This window comes from Choloepus didactylus, chromosome 3 (genome assembly GCF_015220235.1).
Source record: "Choloepus didactylus isolate mChoDid1 chromosome 3, mChoDid1.pri, whole genome shotgun sequence".
Lineage (NCBI taxonomy): Eukaryota > Metazoa > Chordata > Mammalia > Pilosa > Megalonychidae > Choloepus > Choloepus didactylus.
In genome coordinates this window covers 206,791,296-206,816,222 of record NC_051309.1, presented here as the reverse complement: position 1 = coordinate 206,816,222, position 24,927 = coordinate 206,791,296, and the positions used below count along the sequence as shown (strand labels likewise).

The 24,927-nt window shown below is 33.6% G+C and overlaps 1 protein-coding gene across 1 annotated transcript in view; it reads left to right on the top strand.

The window, feature by feature from the left end:
• Positions 1 to 24,533, top strand: part of MICU3 (mitochondrial calcium uptake family member 3) — a 110,557-nt gene extending 86,024 nt beyond the window's left edge. Inside the window, exons 9-15 of the mRNA XM_037831238.1 lie at positions 1,185 to 1,280; positions 7,794 to 7,894; positions 8,558 to 8,729; positions 16,273 to 16,381; positions 19,636 to 19,793; positions 20,378 to 20,446; positions 22,145 to 24,533. Coding sequence (XP_037687166.1) covers positions 1,185 to 1,280; positions 7,794 to 7,894; positions 8,558 to 8,729; positions 16,273 to 16,381; positions 19,636 to 19,793; positions 20,378 to 20,446 — 705 coding nt within the window. The 3' untranslated portion in view covers positions 22,145 to 24,533. The remainder of the gene's footprint in view (positions 1 to 1,184; positions 1,281 to 7,793; positions 7,895 to 8,557; positions 8,730 to 16,272; positions 16,382 to 19,635; positions 19,794 to 20,377; positions 20,447 to 22,144) is intronic.
• Positions 24,534 to 24,927: the final 394 nt, after the last annotated feature.

Here is a 24,927-nt window from a genome sequence, read left to right as displayed (position 1 = left end):
TATATTCAGCTAATTTTACTTATTTAGCTGATAACTGGTTAGCTAAAGCTTTTTTAGTTATTGAAGGGAGTGATAAGCAAATTCTCTATCATGCTGCTATATTTACACTTAAGTAATACTTGTGTGTATTTTATTTAAGTAATTTCTGCTAAATAATACTTTAATATCAATATTTTATTAGGATTGTATTAAAATATGGGTGATGGACAGTATTTTCTAGCTAATCACAGTGCATTGCAATTCAGATCTTTGAGGTGATTCCTAAATGTACCATAATTTTATTAGTGGCACTTGACTTTTATAGAGTAAGGGGAAAAAAAAGCTCTCTAATCATTAGCCACTCACTCCTAAGTACACATCACATTAACCAAAAGAATATAAACATAAGAACCTGTGAAATCTTCCCTGATAAATCCAGACAGGAACTGCATTTAATTGCTTTTGTTTATAGAGATTTTAGTTAGGCTTGCATTTCTACATTTTTATATGAAGATTAGGCTACACTTCTTAATCTTGGTATCTCCTTCTTCAGACCATCCAACACTGGGATAGAAGCTGGAGTTCCATCCTTATAATAATGATTAGAAAGTACCTGATCCACTCACAATAGACACACTTACCAAATCCCTCAGTAACTTTGAATGGTTTTCCCTAAACAACTATATTTCTTTTTCACAAGTTTCAGATTAATTTAAACTTTGTTTTTCTAAAATATAGTTATGATCATTTTGATTCTTCATGCAGTGACTAAATAAGATGTATGCTAGTCAACAATAATTAATTTTTAAATTAAGAATGATTTTTATAGGTTACTACAAAATTACCCAAAATCTACAACAAATGAATTTACTTCATGCAAGGTGTGAATACAATTTTTATTTCAACTTTCTTAGAAGTTATGTACTTTTCAGTATAAGGGCAGTGGGGGAGGGGAGGGGAGAATTTGATTCATTTTGACAAAGCCACATTGTACTTAGAAGTAGTGGTTATATACCATTACACCTTTGAAAGTACCATGGGTTTACCAGCTATGTAATATAATACTGTTGTGTGCAGCAGAAAACAAAAAAGGTAAGCTAATGTGTTTTCTTTTCAAGGTTGTTAGGAGAGATTTAAAGTGTATAAATTATCATTCTTTGTGACTATTCTTTAGATTTCACTTGTGCTTCTAAAAATTTCTACAGGTACTTAAAACAGGTGGAGAGGAACTTGTCTCCAGAAGCTATTGGGATACACTGAGACGTAACACAAGCCAGGCACTCTTTTCAGACCTTGCAGAGGTATAATTAAACCTCAACCAGGTTCTTGTACTATTTGCCATTTTGTTAACCTGGTCCTCATTTCATTTTAGAGTCACATTGCTGAAACCAAAAATGAATTTTTATATTTTCCTTTTTCTTCCGTAAAGCAATGATTGTTATATATACACTGTATATTGAAGTCACCTATGACAGGGGCCGCAAGGTCACTTGTAATAGTCTGTGTTTAATCAACTTGTTTCTTGTATAAAACATGACTTTCCAACTTAATTAAAGGTAAATACTGTTATTTTTTACTTAAAGATCACTTTCTAGAAATTTGAACACAATCTTTTGTAATTTCACTGAGTCATTTAATCTTGAAATTTACAATGTTACACAAAATTCTGAAATGTTTAACTTAGTAAAAGATATTGGCGCTTTAGAGTTATGGTGGATTTAGACAATTAAAGTTCCTAATATTAATAGTGGGAGGCTTACCAAGGCAGTGGTGCTGCAAGGGTGTGATAGGAGCAGTCCATCAAGGCAGGGAGGAATATTTTACCTTGGCATTGTTTAGAATTATAGGAGCATGGTGAAAATGAAAAGTGGACTATTTTTCAGTTTTGTTAATTGTTTTTAAATTCTAGACAGACCGCTACCTTACTGCTGCACCCGTGTGGTCTACTCCCACCTTTTAAATTCTAGACAGACCGCTACCTTACTGCTGCACCCGTGTGGTCTACTCCCACCATCCCACCCTTGTTATACCATTTTTAATAGGGATTGCAATTTTTTTTTTTTTTTCACTTGAAAGCTCTTTAATGTTTTCTCAGTTCAAGATTCTCAAAAACCTGTAAAGTTCTTTGGGGGGGTTTTAATAAAGGAAGAAACAAATGACCTTATCTTTTATCTGAACTAGAATTTGGGCCCAGGCCTTCTGACTCTGCAATCCTATGTAGTGCCCACTACCACTGGGCCTTCACATGCCAGTGTCTTGAGGGGCTGGGCAGAGACTTCAGGAATAAAAACAGAAGAATGTAGTTCCTTGCGATGTGATGAAGCCTTGATTGGGCCTACCTTAAACATTAAAAGAAAAAAAAAACAGCATGTGAAGATTTAACCAAGCAGTTCCTTTGGCTAGATTTAGCTCTGGAGGAGGGATTCTTTCTTTCTTTCTTTCCTTTTTCTCTTAAGAGTTTATTGTGATATATTCATTTATCATGTATTCCATCCAGATTATACAATCAGCATCTCACGGTATCATCACTTAGTTGTGCAATCATCATCATACTCACTTCCAGACCATTTTCATTACTCTAAAAAGAAAATTATCAGATAGACACAAAAAAGAAAACCCAGAACAACCATATCCCTTATCTCTGGGGGAAGGTCTTTCTTACAGATTAAACACTTCTTTATGTTTCCTATTAAGAATTGTTATAGTTAAAACTAAGAACCTCATGAAAGATGGTTATCGGTCTTATCCCAAAGGACTTTTCAGTGGATACTAAGAGATACATTTTTCATTGTCTTTTTCTCTTCAAAGTGGCTTTTCATTTCCTTTTCAACTTTGTATTTGACTTTTAAAACATAGCCCTACAAGCATCTAGAAAAGTAAACTGGAATCATGTGAGACTTCTGTTACATGTGCAGCATTGCTCAATTTGCATCTCTAGACTGAAGCAGATGCTTGAAACTGTTAATTTTTATCACACATGCTTAATTTTTAAATCCCAAAACAAAGAAATTAAACATTTTCTCTGTCTAATCTGTCCATGATGTAAAATACAATGTAGTTATGACCAGCAATTACTTTTTAAAATTGCCTCTAAGTATGAGCTATTTTTAGACATAAAGTGGCAGTGGATGTTCTATTTATAGATATTTTGGAAGTGCTTAATTTTGTAATCATTTATGTAAACTTAATAGTGTTTAAAAATAAGAACACCTGGGACACTACCTCTTAGAGTCCCTCCAAGCCAGCTGTAGCCCCACTTCACAGTTTCAGATTACTGGAGGGTCCACCTCTCAACCTCAGACCAATTTAATCCCATCCAGAACTGCTAGAAACTCTCACAATCAGACAGAAAATCAGCTATTAGAATCATTGACTTGAATTTAAATCATGGGAGGTTTAATATCAGAAGACCAGACAGCTCTTAGGTTCTTGGAAGATTCTATGATTTGTGTATATAGTCTGAAATGTTTACGGTTCCAACAGAGGTATGCTTGACACTGGCTTTTACCCACGTCCAGGAGCCAATTTGTACACAGCTCTCTCAACTTAACATTCTGTGACATCCCACTGGTAACTTGAAACTGGCCGTTATGGGAATATTATCAATACTATACCACAGAAATTGGCAAACACTACAAATCATTCTTTTTTTTTTTCTTTTCAGAGAGCCAGTTTACCAGAATACCATTAGCTGTAATCAATCCATACTATGATCATTCATAAGCTGCTAAATTAATTAATGAATTGACTCAAACATAATTATGAAAGTAAATCTACTGGAGAGAAGGAATAAGAGGAAGAGAAATGAAAACAAAACTTATATTCTGCTCCAAAGTAAAATAAGTATTTGGAGATTATCTCTGTTACTATCCTTGCAAGTTAGAGAGGATAATTGAGGATTAACCATAGTGAAATTATAATTGTAACTCCTTATAGGTTACTACTGATACCAGTGTAATATTTGTTTTATAGCATCAGTAGTTCAGAATTCAAACTGGTTCAGAAAGAAGGCTTGGATTTATATTTCTTATTGATTTAAGATGTCATTTTTGAGCTCAAATAATTCTTTTTTAAATATTGTAGATAAATTAGAGATTAGCTTCTCAATTCTTATTCCAAGCAGTTTCTAAGCTTCAGTTTTTTTTTCAAGTATATTAAAACCATGTTTAAGGAAAATTTGAATGTGCCATTGCTAAAATCACTTCTAACCAAAATCATGTAATAAACTCTTAGTATAGTATGATAAGCCTATCATGCAACTGTTGAATACAGTCTACCATAAAAACTGTTTTGAGTTCTATAGATAAAATTTAAACTTACTTTCTTTAAGCTCTATTTATCCTTAATAATTGTTGACAATTCAAGAGTTTGAAGATTTTTTCAACCCTTGGATAGAACTTGATAAGATTATCATCACATTTTAATCAGTAAAGACTAATTTTAAACTTTTTAAAAGTTTTACATATATATATTTCATGCAAGTGTTTTGGTTTGTTTATTTCATTTAGTGAGATCATTTTAAATAATTTTTAATCAAAACAAAGTTAGATACTGGTCTTCATGTAAATGTCCCATGGGTTCTTTTGTGGCCTTGTTTTCTTGCTTTGTTAGGAAAACACCTGAATTTCATTTGTTTAACAATGAGCACAAGAATCAAAGGGATAAAGTCTCTATTTTTGTCTCAGCCCTTATGTGATTTAAGTTATATAACACTGTTAGGACACCAAGGACACTGGTATAATTTTCAGTGACTCCAAACAGTACTCCATTTCACTGAATGGGAAAAGAAAAAGTTTTCACCATTTCCATTTTCTAATTTTTTTTTCCCCTAATGTCAGACTGTTACTTATGCCTCTGTGGATCTGGATTATCTGGTTAAGTGCAACCTAAATCTAATAAGATTTTTATGATGAAAGACTGTAAGGGAAGATCTGTTCTGCTCAATGAGCATGAGAAAAACTGGCTGAATGAGGTCATTATTTAAAAGCTGTGTAAAACAAAGCCATCTACATTTCACTGTATTATGTCTTGAGCTAAAGAACATCTCAGCACTGGAGGAAAACATTTGTAATTATGTCATCTGAGTTCACTAAACTTTTGGTGTCCCTGTAATCTCATTTTAAGGCACTTTTTTAGAGATCTATGTGTAGTTTCAACAGTGAAAAAAAAGCGTACCATGTGAAAATCTTTTTTTTGTTTTTGTTAAGACTCAACATTATCTTTTCTAACTTGTCTAGTCCTTTTTCATCTTCTTGAAATATACTGATTTGGCAAAACTAAAAATGATACCTCCCATTTATTGAGTGTTTACAATATGCTTTCCCCAGTGCTAAATGCTTGACATGTGCTATCTCAATTAATTTTCATAACTGTTTGGGGAGGCACTATTACTATCCCGAAGGATAGTAGTATCTTCTCAAGGGTAAACTCCCCCAAGGTCACATAGCTGTAAAGAGAAAAGTCAGGATTCAAAGCTAGCAGTCTGACTCTTGAACTCGTCACTTTATTTGTGAAATAAGCAGCTTTTTCAAAAACGCCATCCCCCCTCCTTTTCTTATCCACTTTGTCCCTTCTTTTTTCTCCATTCTTCTAACTTCTAGAGGGACACCCCTGCCCTTCATGCTGCCTTCTGATTAGCTGGAGCCTCCACCCTTATGCTCCATTTAAGCATGCCTTCTCAAATACTTCCTCCCCCTTTAATTAAAGCTGGGCAGTGTGTACCAAACTGATTGAAATTGATTAAATCACAAAATAATGTCAATAGTTAACATCAGATGTCATTTTTTCCCCGTTTTTATGGCTACCAGTGAGAACATTTATATGCTTCGGTCACATTCATATTTTAACTTCAAAATTATTATAGCTAGGATTATTCCCATTTTACAGATAGAAGCTGAAGTTCAAAAAAATCAGTGAACCAAGGTCTTCTGATTTTAAAACCTGTTTTCTTTCCTTTAGAGCAGTGTGCCTCCTCAACCTAAAGGTAGTTTGCTAGTGAAATCAGGGTTTTTCTATCACTAAAATTAAACCAGTTGACCCTCACATTTAGAAAAGGCTGGACCCACTACTGTTCCTCAACATCCGTAAGACTATTCAAGAAGATATATATTAAAAGATTGTGTGAGACACCTGGCTGCCTGGCTGTGTTATTTTTTCCCCAGCAGTCAGATCAAACTGCTGTCATAGCTTCAAAGAAGTTGGTTATATTACAGGGAACTTCTCAGGTGTTCCAGCTTCTGAGAGGGCTCAGGGCTTCTCAGCAACTTAAGCTGGGAAGTAGTAGGAGACATCTTCCAAACCAGTTACAAGGAGATTTTATGCTAGAGATTGATTAGGAAAATTCAAAGTAAAATACTTAAGTATAAATAGAATATTTAGATATTTCCTTAAGGATTTCAACTATTTTAGGTAATTTAAGTAGAGATACCCTACATGCTGGAGTTGTTAAGAGGAACGAGTAACTAAAGTAGCAAATAGGTAACTTCTGACAATTTAATAGATTAAAAGAGAACGTGGTAGGTGGAAAATGACCGATCAGAATATGTAGTTTCTGTTACTTCATACTGATCATTAGAAGAGAAGAAGAAGAACATTTAGTCTGGAGAGAAAGGAAATAAAGATTCAAGAAAATAGCAATCTTCATGAAAGATTGGGAAGAGGACTGTTTGGAATCAAATGAGTATCAAAATTTAGTGTGTGAAAGATGAATGAGATTACGACTTTTTGTCAGGGAACATAGATGATGACTGATTCTTTGTAGAGAAGTATTTTTTTGTTATTTCTTTTGTTTTTCATGGAGTACTGTCAGGATGCTGGCCAACAAATAATACATTCCGACTGTGTACCTTTAGTTGGAAATTTGTAGCTATTTTTTCATACAAAAAATGATATTATTTAACCTCTTATTTTTCTTATATTTCCCAGGATGACATTAACAGAATTGCAATAATTTGAATTTTATGATTTTCGTACCTGAGTTTATAAAATAGATATGAGTTAATAGCCAAGTGAAAGAAGGAGGGAGGGAGGGAGGGAAGAAAGGAAGGAGAAAAGAAAAGAAAAGCTATAAAAGTACATTACAGGAAAGAAGGAAGATTTCCTAGGCCTTTAAAATTTATAATCAAGCTATTTTAAGAACAGCCTTGGAGAAAAAATCCCTTGGAATTAATTTCTTATCCATTCAAAAAATTATTTAAGAATTTTCTTTGAAAAAATTATAGATAATGTTATTCCAAGGTAGTATTACTGTAGTTTCTTTTTCTAAAGCATATCTTCTATTTAAACTATCGTAATTACAGAATAAAGTAGGAAACTCAGAGGAAGCTGCTTTGTGAAGGTTGAGGCCATTCTGTTGTCTGCCCCATAACATTAAATACTCTGAAGAATTTTTGAACATCCTAAAAAATGTATGTTCAGGTTGATTAGGAAGATCCAAACAAAATTACTTAAATAATAAAAATAGAATATTTCGATGGCTACTAAAGAATTTCAACTATTTTAGATCATTTAAAGAATAGCTACCCTACTTGCTAATTTGAGGATGAAAACTTTTTAAAATATAATCGTTTTTAATTCTATGTATCTTTAAATATTTTTGAGGGTAAAGATGAGTTTCATTCAAATTTCTATTTTCAAATTTTAAGCTTCATTTTAACTAATTGCATTCTTATGTAACCTTGTGCTTTTCATTCTAATGTTCATTTATTTATATTCTTAATATTTATATGTTGGTAATAAAATTCCTTGAGGGATATTGGATATCCCTTTTCTGTTTATTTTATTGCAGCTAACTTTTGACTTGTGATTTTTTTAAGCGTGCTGTTGACCTCACAAGTTTAGTGGCAGATACTACACTTCTCGTACACTTTTTTGGAAAGAAAGGAAAAGCTGAGCTCAATTTTGAAGATTTTTATAGGTAAGCCTTAATTTTCTTTGGAAAGTGTTAGCGTGATAAAGTTGGAAGGAACTTTAAAAATCATCTAGTGCAGTGACTAGTACAGTGACCTCTTTGCTGCTTTCTTCTTAACCACAGTAACCACCCACTCTTTCAATAACAAATATCCACTTCCATCCTACCTACATACCAATGGTTATATTTTATATTGTTAATTATAATAGGAAGTCACTGAACAATAAAAAGTGTTTGGCTATCTGGATTATCTCCTAGTAATTTAGAATATAGTATGCTGCCAATTCCTTGGTCTTAATAAGCCACAGTGATTATTACAAGCACATATATAGTATCTACTATATAGTTTTGCTATATAGCATTTTAGACACTACACGTCAGCTCCTTTAAGTCTCATCACTACTCCGAGGTACTTTTGTTATTCTCATTTTACAGATGAGGAAACCAAAGCTCTTAGAGGCTAAGTAACTGCCTCAGGTGCCACTGTCATTAAGTAGTAAAGCCTCTCAATGTGACTCTTTTCTTTCTCATATACAGAGAGGAATTTTATGAAGCTTTGTTTCATCATAATTGATTAAATTATTTCCAAGTAACCCTTTCTAGAATGGTGAATATTTGATCACTTTCTGTTTATCTTACACATTCTTTATTTATTTTTTTTTTTTGTAGATTCATGGATAACCTCCAAACAGAAGTTCTAGAAATAGAATTCCTTTCCTACTCTAATGGGATGAATACTATCAGTGAAGAAGATTTTGCTCATATTCTTTTACGATATACCAATGTTGAAAACACATCAGTGTTTTTGGAAAATGTGCGTTATAGTATATCTGAAGAAAAGGTATCTAATCTCCTGTTTTTATTTTGCTAGAGCTTTATTTTTTTTTTACAATTCTGTGTCTACAAAGTATGTTGCCCTTTTGTTAATCCTTTTGTTCCTCTCTGAATTTATAGATATTTTGGATATAAATCATTCTTTTTCCTCTATGTCCTAAGTGCTTTGGCCAAACATTTTTAGAGCAGTTAACTAAAAATTCTTGCTAGGTATCCATATTTTTCTGAGGTATGCTGAAAACCTTAAAGCTATTATCAATTGTTTTATTCAAATTAAGAATATCATTTCTTCAAAAAAAATTCTGCCAAGCTACATGTTTTGACTACTACATAAACATCACCTCTTATAAAACAGTTTATATTGACATCATTTCAGTCACACTTTATTCATTTCTATAATACCTTTAATAAAGGGTCATTTGAAGATAGCCCTTGATGAGTGAGTGATCTTATCAGCAGGTTTTCAAAGAATTTGAAGGGCATGAATGGTTAAGAACCTGGGACAACTGATTGTCTATTTGTTTAGTAACAAATGTGTTGTCAGCAATTCTGAGCAGTTGCATTATCTAGTGGCATTTGAATGCATCGCTGCAACCAAATAGAACAGATGTTACAAGTACCCTTTCAAGCATAGGATGTTTTGAATATATTGCCTTCTATTTGTGTTTATAAAAGGATCAGGTTAATCTGTCCTAGAAAAGCTTGCAAGTAGTTTGACTTTGGAATGGATACACTGTGACAGTGCTAACAATTCTCCAGGTTTTCTAAGGAATGAGAAAAAAAGGACAATGCATTTGGCCATTAGTTTACATTACCTCTTAATCAGTGGGCTTTTATGTGTTTTGCATGTTAAACTGAATTTTTTCGATTCATAGATACTCCCCTAAAAACAAATATTGGAAATTGTACTACTTTGTCAAGCTATTAGAATATTATTAAGGGCTTTTTAAAAATCTGCATTTTTTTTCTTTTATTAAATGGAAACTTGCAAAAATCTGTGGCTCCCAAGTGAAGGGTTTACAGGAATGCTTCATACTGGTTTTGCTACTATTTTTTACATTTAAAATTATTTCAAAATTTTAAAAAAAATTAAGTTAAATTCTGTTTCTGAAGGCTTTTAACTTTGATAGAAGTGTCTTAAGCTCTATGAATGATTGCAGTAGAAAAGGGAAATTTTGCAAGTGACCAGCATTGACTGAATGTTTACTCTGTATCAGGCTTTCTGTTCCTGCGTTACCTCATCAAGTCCTCATAACATCTTTCTGTATTGGCACCTTTGTTCTAGTAAGAGGGAAGCTGAACCTGTCAAATACTTCCCAAGGATTCAAACTTTCTAAGCCAGTGATATTTTTACCCTACCCTTTTCCCTTCCTCCCAACTCTCATGTTCTTACATTTCTAAAACACTTTCATATTCATTCATTTATCCAACAGATATTTATTAAGCACATACTATTTACTAGGCCCTATTCTAGCCACTGGGGATAAAGTGACAAGATAGGCAAAATCCTTCTGTCACAGAAATATATCTTAGTAGGGAGACAAATAAAAAATAAACAAAAAACAAATAAATTCTATACTTTCCGATAGTGATGAAGACTACAAAAGGGACCAAGAGTCATGGAGGCCTGAGAAGAAGATGAAAGGTCAGAGAAAGCTTTTTTTGAGAGAGAGCTTTTGAGGAAAGACCTTGAGGAATAAGCTATGTGAAGATCTAGATGCAGCGCATCCCAGGCAGAGGGTACAGCAAAGGCCAAGGGCCTGGGAAAGGAAAATCTTAGATATTTGAGAAAATGGGAAAAGGGGAAAGTAAGTGAACGCGGAAGTAGTAGGAGATGGGGAGGGAAGAGATAGATATGGGTCAGGTCTTATAGGACCCTGTAGCCAAGGTAAGGACTTTAGATTTTATTCTAAAGATGACCCTAAAAGTGATAGAAAGACTATAGGGCTTAACCTTTAAAGCTGGGGGCTACCCTGACTTCTATTTTTGTAAATAATCTTTTATTGGAACACAGTGGCACTCACCCATTCACATATTGTCTGTGGCTGCTTTCGCATCATGATGGTGGAATTGAATAGTTGCGACAGAGACCATAAGGCCTGCAAAATGAAAATATTTACTCTGGCTCTTTACTGAAAAAGTTTCAACTATGCTTTAGAGCATTGGACTGATGTTCATTCATTCATTCATTGTTTATTCAGTGTTTATTTACTGAATGTTTACTGTGATGCTATGACACATATTTATATGCCAGATATGATCTGATTCATGTTTTTCAGATCACCTGGACTGCTAACTAGAGAACAGGCTTTAGTTGTCCTGGCTTTCAGACAGAGACAAATTAGGGTGCTGTTATAGGAGTTTAGGCAAGAGATGAGCATGGCTTGCAGCAGGGTGAAAGTGGGAAAGGTGGTCAGATACTAGAGCATTTAAAAAGTAGAGCTGATAGAATTTCCTGATGGATTAGATTTCACTGTGAGGTCAAAAGGAATCAGGAAGAACTTCTAGGGTTTTGACTTGAGGCACAAGGTGAAATAATGGTGCCATTTGCTAGCTAAGCAAGATTATGGGATTGAGGTTAGGGAATCAAGAGTTGTATTTTGCATGAACTGAGTTGAAGATTCCTACTAGATATCTAAGGGATGATATGAAGCAGGGAGTTGGATATGTGAATCTAGCATTCAGAAGTGCAATCAGAACTACTTTTAGTAGTCGTTAGTATATACACTACCAATTTATATCTCTAGCTTAAACCTCTCCCCTGAATTCCAGAATTTTACATATGACTACTTACTCAACATCTGCACTTACATACCCAATAAACCTCTCAGGCTTAGTGGTTCTAAAACTAAAGTGCAGATTGTCCTGAACCACTTGTTCCACACACCATCTTCCCTGCTTCAGTTAATGGACACTCCATTCTTCTAGTTGCTCTGGCCAAAACTTTAGACACGTTACTCTCACACACTACCAACAGTCCATCAGCAAATCCTATTGATTCTAACTCGATCAGAATTTGACCCCTTCTTGCTTCCTCTGTTGCTACTGCCTAAGTCACCATTGTTTTGCTTGGATTATTGCAGTTGTCTCCTAAATCACCTCTCTGCTTCCAACTTTCCCTCCCTTTAGTCTGTTCTCCATTTAGCAATGAAAGAAATACTTTATATCATTATTCAGATCATAGTGTGGTAACTTCACATTTTTTTCTAAGTAAAAGCTAAAATTCTTACCTTGGCCTACAAGGCCTACACAATCTGCTCCCTCTTGAGATCTCTGACTTCATTTCCTACCATTCTGCCCTTTTCTCACACTTTACTATTTCTCAAATACTAGCTAAGCTTCTGTCTCTGGGCTTTTGCATATGCTCTTTCTTCAGTTCAGAATATTCTTCCTGTAGATAATCATATGGCTCACTATGTTCTTTTTCAATGGGGTAGATGCTGTCCAGTCTAATATATAAATAATAACCTGTTCTATAAATAATATATAATCTATTTATAAATAATATGAAAATAACCTATTTATAAATAACATTATAAAAATAACATATAACCTATTATGTAAATAATAAGCTATTATATAAATTATAACCCCTTCCACTGGCATTCCCTGTTCTTTCTTACTTTAATCCATTTATTATCACTTTCTAACATATTATATCATTTGCTTATTTTTATTGTTTATATTCTCTCTTCTGCAACTAGACTATGATCTCCAGAAGGGCTGGTGTTTTTGTCTTTCTTGTTCACTCATATGTCCACAGCACCTGGAATGTCTGTTGTATAGAATAAATAAGATAGTATTTAAAGATGTGGGACTTAAAGCTTTTGTTTTTGTGAATTTTACCTATACATATATTTACTTGTGTGTGAAATAACAAGATTATTCATTACACTGTTATCTGTAATAGCAAAAGTCACTGGTCAAATAAATTATGCTGTATCTATACAGTGTAATACCATGTGGTTGAAAAAAAGACCAAGAAAGTTTTTTTTTTTTTGTCCTAATATAGAATGATCTCCAAGAACATCTCCAAGGTCATAAGTGAAAAGAGCATAGTTTTTAACCATGTGGGTGACATACTACCATTTGTCTAAAAAGGTAGCCTAAGCTAGCTCTGGAAGGATCCACAGAACTGGAAATACTGGTTCTCTCAAGGAGGGAACTAGGAACTACAAGGCCAGTGGACAAAGGTGGGAGGGAAGGAGGAGTTGTCCTACACAATCTTTCTGTGCCTTTTGAATTTTGAACATGTGAATATATTTCCATATAAAATAAATAAATTCAGTTAAAAAAATGCCACAAGCCTAGGTGAACTTACTTAGGTTAGAATGTAGATAGACGTAGAAAGGGAAGGGAAGAGTGCTTCTTATAATAACCACGTGATATAAAAATTAAGCAAGAAGGTAATATAATTATCCTTATTCAGCTTTGAGGAAACTGATATTTAGAAAGATTTAAGTGAGTTACTTTAGGTCATACAACAGTAAATTTCAGAGCCTGGATTTTCTGCTAATTCCAAAATGGTACATTGCCCTCAACCTTTTAAAAAGGCTTATATTTCTAAAAGTTATTATATAGTTGCCTTTTAGATCTGTTACCTATATGGCTTGAACAATATAAATAGTGACATTTAATTTTTAGAGGCAGTGTGAATTTTGCATTGAGAACAAATATGGTTTAAAAACTTGAGGCCCTCATAAGACCAAGTTATCTAAAGGGTTGTTTTTATTTGGATGAGAGTATGTGGTGATGATTTATTCTTTGGATTTTTCTAGTTGGTCTTTTCCTCCTTCTAGTCCTTTAACAGTTATTCTAGGCTTATGCCAGAGATAACAAGTACACACATTGAAATCCTTTTATTTGGCGGCTATTACTATAGCTGAAGACCGAGAACTTATTGGCCAGTACACCTTGTGTAATTAGATTAATAGTTTGCTATCCAAAGCATTTTCTGGTTTGTCTTTTTATTGAATTATGTCTTGTAAGCTGTCTCAGTTTTGTCCACTTGTGACTTGCCACATACAAACCAAAAGCCCCTACACATGCATAACATATTTTATAAAGTATGTGTATTTTTTTTATTGTGGTAAAATACGTATAACATTTACCATTGTAACTATTGGAAGTGTACAATTCAGTGGCATCAAGTATATTCACAGTGTTGTACAACCATCTCTATCTAGTTCCAGAACTTTTCATCACCCCAAGTGGAAACATCCTGCCCATTAAGTAGTAACTATAGATTCCCCCTACCCCTACCCACTGGCAACACTAATCTCTATCGTTGCTTTGTGGATTTGTCTGTTCTGGTTATTTCATATAAATGCTTGTGCTTTTGGTGTCATATTTAAGGAACCATTGCCAAATCCAAAGTCATGAAGATTTGCCCCTATATTTTCTTCTAAGAGTTTTATAGTGTAAGCTCTTCAGTTTAGGTCTTCGATCCATTTTGAGTTAATTTTTGTATATAGTGTGTAATAAAGGTCCAACTTCATTCTTTTGCATGTGGATATCCAGTTGTTTCAGCACCATTTGTTGAGTATTGAGTAGTCTGAAAGTATTCTTCCCCCCATGAACTGTCTTGGCACCCTTACTGTAAACCAATTGATCGTAGATGGATGGGTTTATTTCAGGATGCTCAGTAGATTTATTTTTGATGCTTTACATTTTTCAGTTATCATCATTTTGTATTTGTTATCATATAAGATACTTTCACCCCACTCCTGATAGTTAGGACACATTCCATTCGAGTACCAGTTCATTACAGTGCCTTACCTCTGCTCCTCCTGCATACTGCTTTTCCTTCGTTGCTTCTGAGAATGATTGTTTAAATTATCTCCATCAAAATGAATGTCCTAATTCTCATTTTACAATTTCATACTTCCAACACAGAAAGTTTAATCTACACAAAAGAATAACTGCATGGCTCTGAATTTGACCTGTCTTCCAGACAAAAATCTAAAGAGTCACATGTTAACATTGTATTCTGTCATTCTTTGATTTGTTTCTCAATTTCATGCTCCCAATGAGTATTGACATTTTTATTTACCTTTTGTGCTTAAAAACCTCCCATCCTCCTGTTTTTTCCTTTTGCCAGCAGTAACCTGCCACCCTGAGCAGAGACTGTTGCTATGACAATTAGTTGCGGCCATTGGTAATTGAATGAACTGGTACAGAACCAGAGCACTTGGAGAAAGAAGGTTTCAAAATATGCCCTGGAGATATTTACTTTCAGGATACATTGCAGATGTTTCATCTATTTAATTCTATTGTGTGTAGATAATTTAATAAATTTGGCAATACTAAAAAAAAAACCCCTTCTGGCTCATTCTCCCTAACTGATTCAAAGAGCCCTCTGGATAACATGGAAGTGAGATCAGGTCACAAAGCAGGATCCATAGTTGGAGTGACCATGAATGAATGTAAGAAAAAGGATGAGAAAATGTAAAGAGAAAAGAAAAGACAGTGAAGATTCTTGCTACAAGTTGAAAAAGGGTTTTAATTGAAATGCACATTATATATGCTAAAAATCAGGTGTTTTGGTAATAAATCATTAGTTAGTAGTTGGCTTATATGAAAATAGAGTTCTCTGGTTCTTTCCCCAGCTTTCTGACACTGCCTTCTTAGTTTCATTTCCTCTTTTACCCTCATATTAAGGTCAGAATTTGTCAAGCCTAAGCTCTTGGTCCTCTCTTCTTTTCTCTGCATTCTTTCTCTCTCAATTATTTTAATTTTGCTGAAGAGAGCTCATTAAATGCAGTGCTTGATGTCCAAATTTGTATTATCTGAGACACATTGTATTTATTACAAATAACTGTCCTGTTTAATTGGTGTAACAGCAGTGGTAATAATTGCAAATTATGTACACGACATTCCAGAAGAGGCCACTCTGGCTACCAGTCCTTTCCATGATCCCACACCCAGCCTTGTGTTGGGCCTCACAGAGCTGTATACAGTCATAGTACTTCTTCCTGCTGTCCTGGCGTCAGTATCATTGTCTTCACAGGAACCAGTAAAAATACACTACAGTTGGGACTTATTCAACATTTTAATTGTGTTCTGTCATTATGCAGAAGTTAATAATCTAATGCTGAATCGTATTTGAGTACATGTGCAAGGGAAACAGTTATTTTAGGTTTTTTTTCCCCTCTAGTTTGTTTTCCTTAAATATCATATTTAATTTCAGGGTTAAAAATCCAAGTCTGATAGAGTGTTTTCAAAATTGAAAGTTTTTACTTTGTTTACATTATTACCGTTTTTGAAACTGTGTGCTGCCACAACAATGTTTTAGAAATATTTCCAGCTATTATTGCTAATGGCAAAAAACACTACCCAGTGGAAATAAGTCTGAGTGAAATTTACATTCCACTTGGAGAAAGAAGGTTTCAAAATATGCCCTGGAGATATTTACTTTCAGGATACATTGCAGATGTTTCATCTATTTAATTCTATTGTGTGTAGATAATTTAATAAATTTGGCAATACTAAATATATGTATATGTGTATATATATACACACACACACACACACATATGTTTTCTCTATAGGGCATCACATTTGACGAATTCAGGTCATTTTTCCAGTTTTTGAACAACCTAGAAGACTTTGCAATAGCCCTGAATATGTATAACTTTGCAAGTCGTTCTATAGGGCAAGGTAAGTAATCATCTTTCAAAAATTAAAAGCCTAAAGTAATCCTACAGTGTTTTTAGGGACTTTGGCTACAAATTAATTAGATTTGTCATACTAGCCATTAGCTTGCCTGAAGGTCTAGTGTATACTTTCAGTGGGCAGTCAGTTCTGATACTTGAAAGAAAACTAAAAGAAGTTTAGAGAAATATGCTAATTTTTTTATCAAGTGTATTATGCCCTTCACTTCATATTATGGAGATAAGCTAATGATGATTGTAATAGTTAAAAAAGGAAGAAGCCTTCTGCCCCCTTGTTGACACTGAAGGATATGTGTCCACCTAGAGGAGAGCCAGCTGGCTGTGCCCCAGGTGCCCTCACTGGATGGTATTTGCTCTTGTGCTGGTTCTACCCACAGTCCCTACTGGCCCCCAAACCTGACTTGTGTCAGCAGAGCCACCTCTTAGCAATGTACTTACATAAACTGAGTTTTGAAAATGATGTGTAAAATTGAATTTCTTTTGCTTAATTGACAAAGAGAAATAGAACTGTCATAGCATTCAAAATGTTGCTGTCTTCAGGACCAGCTCATTCTTTCCCTGTCAGTGGACTAACAAGCCAAATAATAATCAGAATATTGTTTGGTGGGTATGGAATCAGAAAGAAGAGCATTAGATGATACATCCATCTCATGATAGCATGGTGCTAGAACTTGTGGCACGTTAGCCATTACCCACTGCCGCCATCTCCACGTGAGGGATTACCTTGTCTGTGGGACTGAAAAACCAAATTGCTGTCAATAAAGGATGCCCCTCCCCTGGACAGCGTTTGGATAGTCAGAACAATATTTGCATTGGTAATGGTCCTTTTTCTATGAGTCTTTGGCTGTGACCACCTTCCCTCCCCTCAGGGCCATATGCTTTGTTAAATTCTTGCCAGATGGGGACTTTCTGTTTATGTCTTTAAAGTGATTTTACTGGTCTCTGCCATACCTAGTATGTTTTAATGCCCCAACTTGAATCTCAGAGGATAGACTTCTTTATTACAAAATTCTAGAGAGAGGTCAAACTGCAGCCCCTAAATGCTGATGATAATTATCTCCCTCCCAAAAACGTAGATACTGAATCCATCTAATGGCCTCAGTCACTCATTCAATGAGTAAGAGAAACCTGAAAAAAAAAATCCGTACTTCACCCTTTCTGTAATCTAGATGTTCAAATATGGCATCTTCTCAACTCATGTTAGTGTTTTCTTTTTTCAATTTATTTTTATTGCGATAAATTTACATACCATGCAGTCATACAAAGCATACATTCAGTTGTTCACAGTACCATTATATAGTTGTGTGTTGATCAACAAAATTAATTTTTGAACATTTTCATTACCACACACACAAAAATAATAAGAATAAAAATTAAGGTGAAAAAGAACAATTAAAGTAAAAAATAGCATCGAGTGCCTTTTTTTTTTTTTTTTGGCCCCATTTTTCTACTCATCCATCCATACACTGGACAAAGGGGAGTGTGATCCACATGGCTTTCCCAATCACCTTGTCACCCCTCATAAGCTACGTTTTTATACAATTGTCTTCAAGATTCAAGGGTTCTGGGTTGTAGTTTGATAGTTTCAGGTATTTACTGCTAGCTATTCCAATTCATTAGAACCTAAAAACGGTTGTCTATATTGTGTGTAAGAGTGCCCACCAGAGTGACCTCTCGGCTCCTTTTGGAATCTCTCTGCCACTGAAGCTTATTTCACTTCCTTTCCCACACCCTTTTTGGTCAAGAAGATGTTCTCCATCCCACGATGCCAGGTCTACATTCCTCCCTGGGAGTCGTATTCCACATTGCCAGGGAGATTTATACCCTTGGGTGTCAGATCCCACGTAGAGGGGAGGGCAGTGATTTCACCAGCCAAGTTGGTTTAGCTAGAGAGAGAGGACCACATCTGAGCAACAAAGGGGCATTCAGGAGGAGACTCTTAGGCACAGTTATAAGCAGGCCTAGCCTCTCCTTTGCAGCAACAGACCTGCCAAGGGCAAGTCCCGTGGTAGAGGGCTCAGTCCATCCAACAACCAGTCCCCTATGTCTGTGAGCACATTAGCAACCATCGAGGTGGGGAAGCCCAACACCCCTGCAGTCTCCACCAACTCCTCAAGGGGGCTCTGCATATTTTTTTCATTGTTTTTGTTTTTTTAATTAACTATATCAGAAAAAGTTTTTTTAAAAAAACATTTAGTGTTTTAAAATCAAAACCTTTGAGAACCCTGCCTTCTTCATAGACCAGACTTGACCACCACAATAAAATTACTAAGCAACTCTTTAAAAAAAAAAATCATTATTTGTTTATCTGCTTCAGAATCGATAGTTGCTGTTAGTCTGTGGAATTGAGAAATGAAAAAAAAAAAAAAAACAGTTGTGTCATTCTTACAGATACTAGGAATATACCCATCCTTTTCTGTTGCCATTACTAGCACCTTAATTCAGAGTATCACCTGTCAAAGAGGACTCTGCAGTAGTGACCAACATGGTGTTCCTGCCTCTAACCACTTGCCTTTGCAATATTTTCTAGATTACACCCAGAGTAATCTTTGTAAAACATGGATTATCTCTCTACAACATACCTGCCATGGAAAACTTTTCGTTTTCCCATTTGCCTATCAAAGAATGTTTGGGTTTCTCACTTCAAGATCTCTTGAGAAGCTTTTCTGACTCCTATGTGTTACCTTATGCTCTCCTCTTTCCTATTCCTTTTTCATTCATGCCATATCATCTGCCATTTCTTTCATCACAACATCTATCCTTCAAGACCCAGCACAAATACACACTCACAGCCTTTCATAATCATAGCTCTTCTCTCAACTCCACATTACAGGCAGAAATAATCACTCATCTTCAAATCCTCGTAGCACTTTGTTTTCACTTTCTTCATGGTGCTGTGTGATGGTTATTTGGACAGGTGTCTCATCTCCCATCTGAACTGTGAGCTTGAGAACTTATTCATCTTAATTACTTATAAAGCATCTGTTGCTGATAGTAGGTGCTCATTGAACATTCACGGAATATGAATACATCATTAACCTAAGATACAGCTGCTGCTTGACTCTTTTAATTAAAACCACAGAAATTTTTGTTCCCTAACGGACAGAATGATTAATGAAAATGATTAATGTAATCATGACCCAAGACAAGAATACAACTTTTTAACAACCTTTCTAATAATTCATACATAATATAAAGATAATGCTAATGGTCTTTTCTTTTTATGTGACATTTATCTAGATGAATTTAAGCGTGCTGTCTATGTAGCTACTGGCCTCAAATTTTCACCACATTTAGTGAACACTGTTTTCAAGATTTTTGATGTTGACAAAGATGATCAATTAAGTTATAAAGAATTTATTGGAATTATGAAAGACAGACTCCATAGAGGATTCCGGGTAAACTTAAATTGCAAGTCTATTGATGTTCGTTTAAAAATCTGAAAGAAAAAAATCCAATTTATATACGTTTTTACAGATATAAACATGAAATGTTTTATTTAAGAGAAAATACCTATGCCCTACCTACTTTTAAAAAAGATATGAGGGGATAAAAGGTGATACTTTTTTAATGTGAAATCAGTTTTACTTTCAATTAGTTATTTTCATATTCAGTTATAAAGAGAAAATTTTATTTATAAAAAAATCAATGTTCATCTTAGACAATGTTTTTAAAGATTTTTAATGACTTTTTAAACCAAGCTGTCTTGACAAAGATGCTGTATACTTAACTGCCACCTAGTGGTTAATTGTTAGCATTTTAGGGTAAATACCTGAAAGGACATACATGGAAAAGCATTTAGTTCTCAAGAATTGTAGAATGGCAAGATCATATTAAAATGTAAACTGTGATATAAACCTCTGCCACTTTATTGGGCTTAGGTGTTGATATTTTTTATTTTTATTTTATTGATTTATTGCATACCTGTGATTTCTATAACATTTCATTTTTATGTGCACAATTGTGATCTTCTGTTCCACAGGGTTATAAAACAATTCAGAAGTATCCCACTTTCAAATCCTGTCTCAAAAAGGAACTTCATAGCAGATAAGTATGTTAGCTTTTCTACTTTTCTAAATTGTTCAGTAACAATTTGAGAGGGGTCATAATTTATCTTTCTATTATGAAATTCAGAAAATGGCTGAAATAGAATTCTGATCTATTTTTAAACAAGGCATTTCATCTTAAACCATCAATTCAAAGAGTTAGTCTTTACACTGAAGCTTTAGTTTGCCTCTGTTATGTTATGATCTTAAAATGGACTGGAATAAATACTCATTTGACTGAAATTCTCATTTGAGTGTCTTAATTTAAAAAAAAAAAGGTTTTGTTTAACCTTCAATTTTTTGCCTATGCAGAGACAATATAATGAATCCAAATTGCATTGTTGTGGTGTAGGACTATTAGCACCTAAGGAATATTTGCCACTATATTTTTAGAATCATGATTCCAAACATCTGTACCAATAGTCGCTAGTGTTTTTAGAGTTATTATTAGGTGCTTGGCACTATACTAAGTGTTCTGCGTGGTTTATCTCATTTAATCCTCACAGATAGATATCCCATTTAGCAGCAGAGAGAGTGAAGGCTTAGAGAATAAATAACGTGCCCAAGGTCGCCAAGACTACTAGTAGGTGTGAAACCAGGATTTGGGCCTCATTCTGTCTGATGGCAAAGCCCATGTTATTTATTATCTACTACACTATCACCATTGAATCAGTAGTTGAGGAAGATACCATGGATTCATTAGGTTGGTATTGACCCAAAGAAATATCTCTAACTTGTTGCCAGTCTCCAAAATGAGAGGGTTTTTTTTCCCCCTTTTTCTTTTAAAAGTCAACTCTAGCTGTAAAATTCTGATCAGTTGTAGGTTTTGATTAGTAGGGTTTCTACACTGGAGATTTTGTTCATTTATAAGTGCTTGTAAATATATTCAGGTATATATTTTTAGTTATTTTTCTCAAGACTGGAATATGTGTATATATATATGGATAGCAATATTTTCCACAGTGGTTCCACAGGAATGCATGTTATTCTTTAAAACAATAAGTTGCTTAGTCAAATAAGTTTGAGAAATGCCATAATAAACAACTGTTAAATAGGTTCTTTCCCCACAGCACTCATCTTTGATATGCTACTCATTTTGTCTCTCTAAGAGGAAACTAAAGTAGTCAGCATTTTGCCAGTTAGCATTGAGGCCTAGTATTTTATGGAACCTGTTTTGGGAAATGCCCATCTAAAATATTTAGAGGCAAGTAGGCTTATTTATTTATCTAAGGTGATAGTTGTTATGACTATGCTAACAAAAGAAGTCAGATCTTATCTCTAGTTTAAGGAATTTTGTACTGCTCTGTGAGAACTAAACTAAACATTTTTAAAAAAGGCAGAACCATCACATTTATATTTCCATGTAGATAGTGTTCCCAATCAAGTTCCCAATCAAGTTATAATAGTATCACACAAGTTATAATAGTATCACACAAAAGTGCGTAGAACCATAGATAGAGATGACTACACTTATTCTAGGCGTTCATAAGATTGAGGAGAAGACAAGTTACTCAACAAAGCACTGAACTTTTAAATTAAAGAAAATGTTTTATGATTAAAACTTTATTTCTGATATTTTCTGTTGCATGTTTTAATTGTGTGCTTTCCTGTTTTATATTACAGTTACCATAATATTTGATTTATGCCATCAACTCCGAATTACATCCTAAATAAATATCACCTTTGTATTTTTTTTAAATTAGGTACTTCTAAAACAGAGCTTAAAGAATTACTATCTACGTGACAAACATAATAAGCAAACATTTCGGAGAGTTGTGGAATTAGGTCCGAGAGCAGAACATGTAGAGATGAAGGAAAAGGTGTAACTCTATGAAAATCATATTTTTTTCTTGAACTGAATCCTCAAACGTAAGACAGATAAAGCGCATCTTCTTACTAACTACAAATGTTATATGTTAATCAATTTGAGTTTTTGCCTTGATTTAATTGAACTTTGTACTTTTTCATTCCCTTCAGAAATATACAGATTCTTCCAATGACTATATGAAAATGTACTTAATTTATTTTTATTTATTTGTTAGAATCGCCCTATTTCAGAATAACTTATGACTCATGGAATATAGATCACTTAAAAATGAACAGTGAACATTGATTATTTTCTTTGGTTTTGGACTCTGACCTTATTTTCAGGAAACAAACCTTGCTGAAGATGTCTCTTAGAGCCATTAGAACTATTAATAAATCTCTACTACTTAACAGGTTTTTAACCACATTGAAAAAAATTTGAAAAACAGAGTATGCTACTATATAGTATGATGGTTTACATTGTACTTTTAACTTTTAAAAGTACTTAATTGTCATTTATTGGTTTGAATCATGTAAAGTTTTTTTAAATTTTTTGTTCATTTACCAAAGCCAACAGAATGTCTGATATAAAGAATGTCTGTATAAAGTAAAGAAATTTTAAATGTAGATTTTTTTTTCAAAAAAAATAGAAAATTACATATTGAAGGTAGAAATAGTGGTAGTTGTAACAGTAATCGCTGTCATTGTCATTACTGTCTTAAACATGATGCTGCTCCTGATTACAGGTAGTATATATTAATAACACTAGTAAAAATAGTATCCTAAAGCTCTGTAACTTATTGTGTATTGTAATATATGTAGTGTCAAAGAGTATGATAGAAGACTAATATAAAAGGGTTTAAAAGACTAATGTATATATTATGTAGAAATTAATATTTTATTTTTTGCAAAAGGACCACATGCAAAGTGATGCCAGACAGCCAGGGTTCAGAGTAATTATGAATAATTTAAATATGAGTTTAATTCAAAATAATGTCTAATGAGAGAAAAAGAAAAACTTTCTATTGAAAAACAACAAAATTAGATTTTCACATGGAGAAAATAATTTCATAATACTGAATAGAGATCTGTTCAATTAACAAAAGTATAGTTTATGTAAGGATACTATACAAAAAGAACAGTGAATTTAAACTAATGTATTTCTATATTGTATGTGGAAGATAATGTTCATTTATCTTCCCTTCTAAGACTTATTTAAGTTACTCTTACTCCAACTTTTACATTGCTTTTGCATATGAAAATAGGAAACACTGACCTTTTATGTTACTAAATGTGAAATTAATAGCTCTGCATCTGTGTATTTATAAAAGTAATGTTACTTCCAAGAAAATGTTATTAGTATTGACTATGTGTCTGTTAGATGTTTTATATTCTTTATAAGATACCATTTATTACACCAATATAGAAATAAATGATTAATAAATCTAAGGATCCCATATAGCATAATAATTTAATACAACCTGTTTACAACCTTGATTCAGTTGAGCATCTTATAAGACCGACTAAATGAAAAATGCCTATCCACTCATTTAATGTGTCCCAGGTCTATTTTACCTGACACCGAATGTTCTCAGTGTTAATTATTTGCTATCTAAAATAATTTAAAAGTGCAGATGATTTTAATCTTTGACTATAAGTTATATTGTCTTGCATATGTGGAACTTGGTATTTAAAACAGTACTGTGAATATAGTTTAAAACTGAAGTTTCTCATTGATATCCTTTATAATTCTGCCATTCCTCCAAGGAAGAACATTATACTTCATATGCAAATTTATTCTCTATTCTTTATTTCTTATCTAAATAAGTAGATGAATATCTGTTTATAAGTCTGTGACATAATATTAAAATGTGAATAAATAAAATATTCTGATCAAAAAAATGTAAACAAGTAGTAAATTACAGTGATTCCCTTTGTATTATCATTCTTGAATTTTATTATCCATAAAATGGGAAATAAAAATATCTCACTGTATTGTTGTTTCCCTAGATTTAAAAAAATAAAATGTGTTGGAAACAATAATGTAATAAATACATGTATACTATTATTCAGTGTTTTCTTTTATAAACTATTGTTTGGGAAGATGGTGATGTACATAAACTTAGTATCATGCTTTTTATAGAATGTGTGATAAAAGGCTTATTGTACTTCTCAGTATCATTTAATAATAATGAATTCATTTAAGTTCCAATTTATTGTTCTTATTGTAAAATGTAATTGTAAAGCAACCTGATTACATTCTTATACTATCTTTAAATAAATATACCTGCCCTTGAATCAAGAAACTTAGTGCTTTGCTTTTCTATTTATCTGTGGACTGTTGTTTTCTGAATATGTCACCTCCAAACTTTGGAAATCTTTGTGGGTCTCCAAATCTCCATTGATCGTACACTTTCTGCTATGGCAGTACATGCCAGTGAAATTGATGTCATTCAACATCTTTGTAGGTAAGTACATCAGAGCCATAAAGCTTCCTCAAAGTATGTCATAGAAATTCCTAAGTTATAGAATTAAGGAACTTACAGTTATGGAAAGCTGTTTAGAAATTTTGCATGTGATTAATGAGTATTAATTTTGCTTTACAGAACTGATTGTTTAAATGGTGTAAAATAATTGAACCAACACTACTGTAAACCTCATTTTACTAATGTTAGTAATT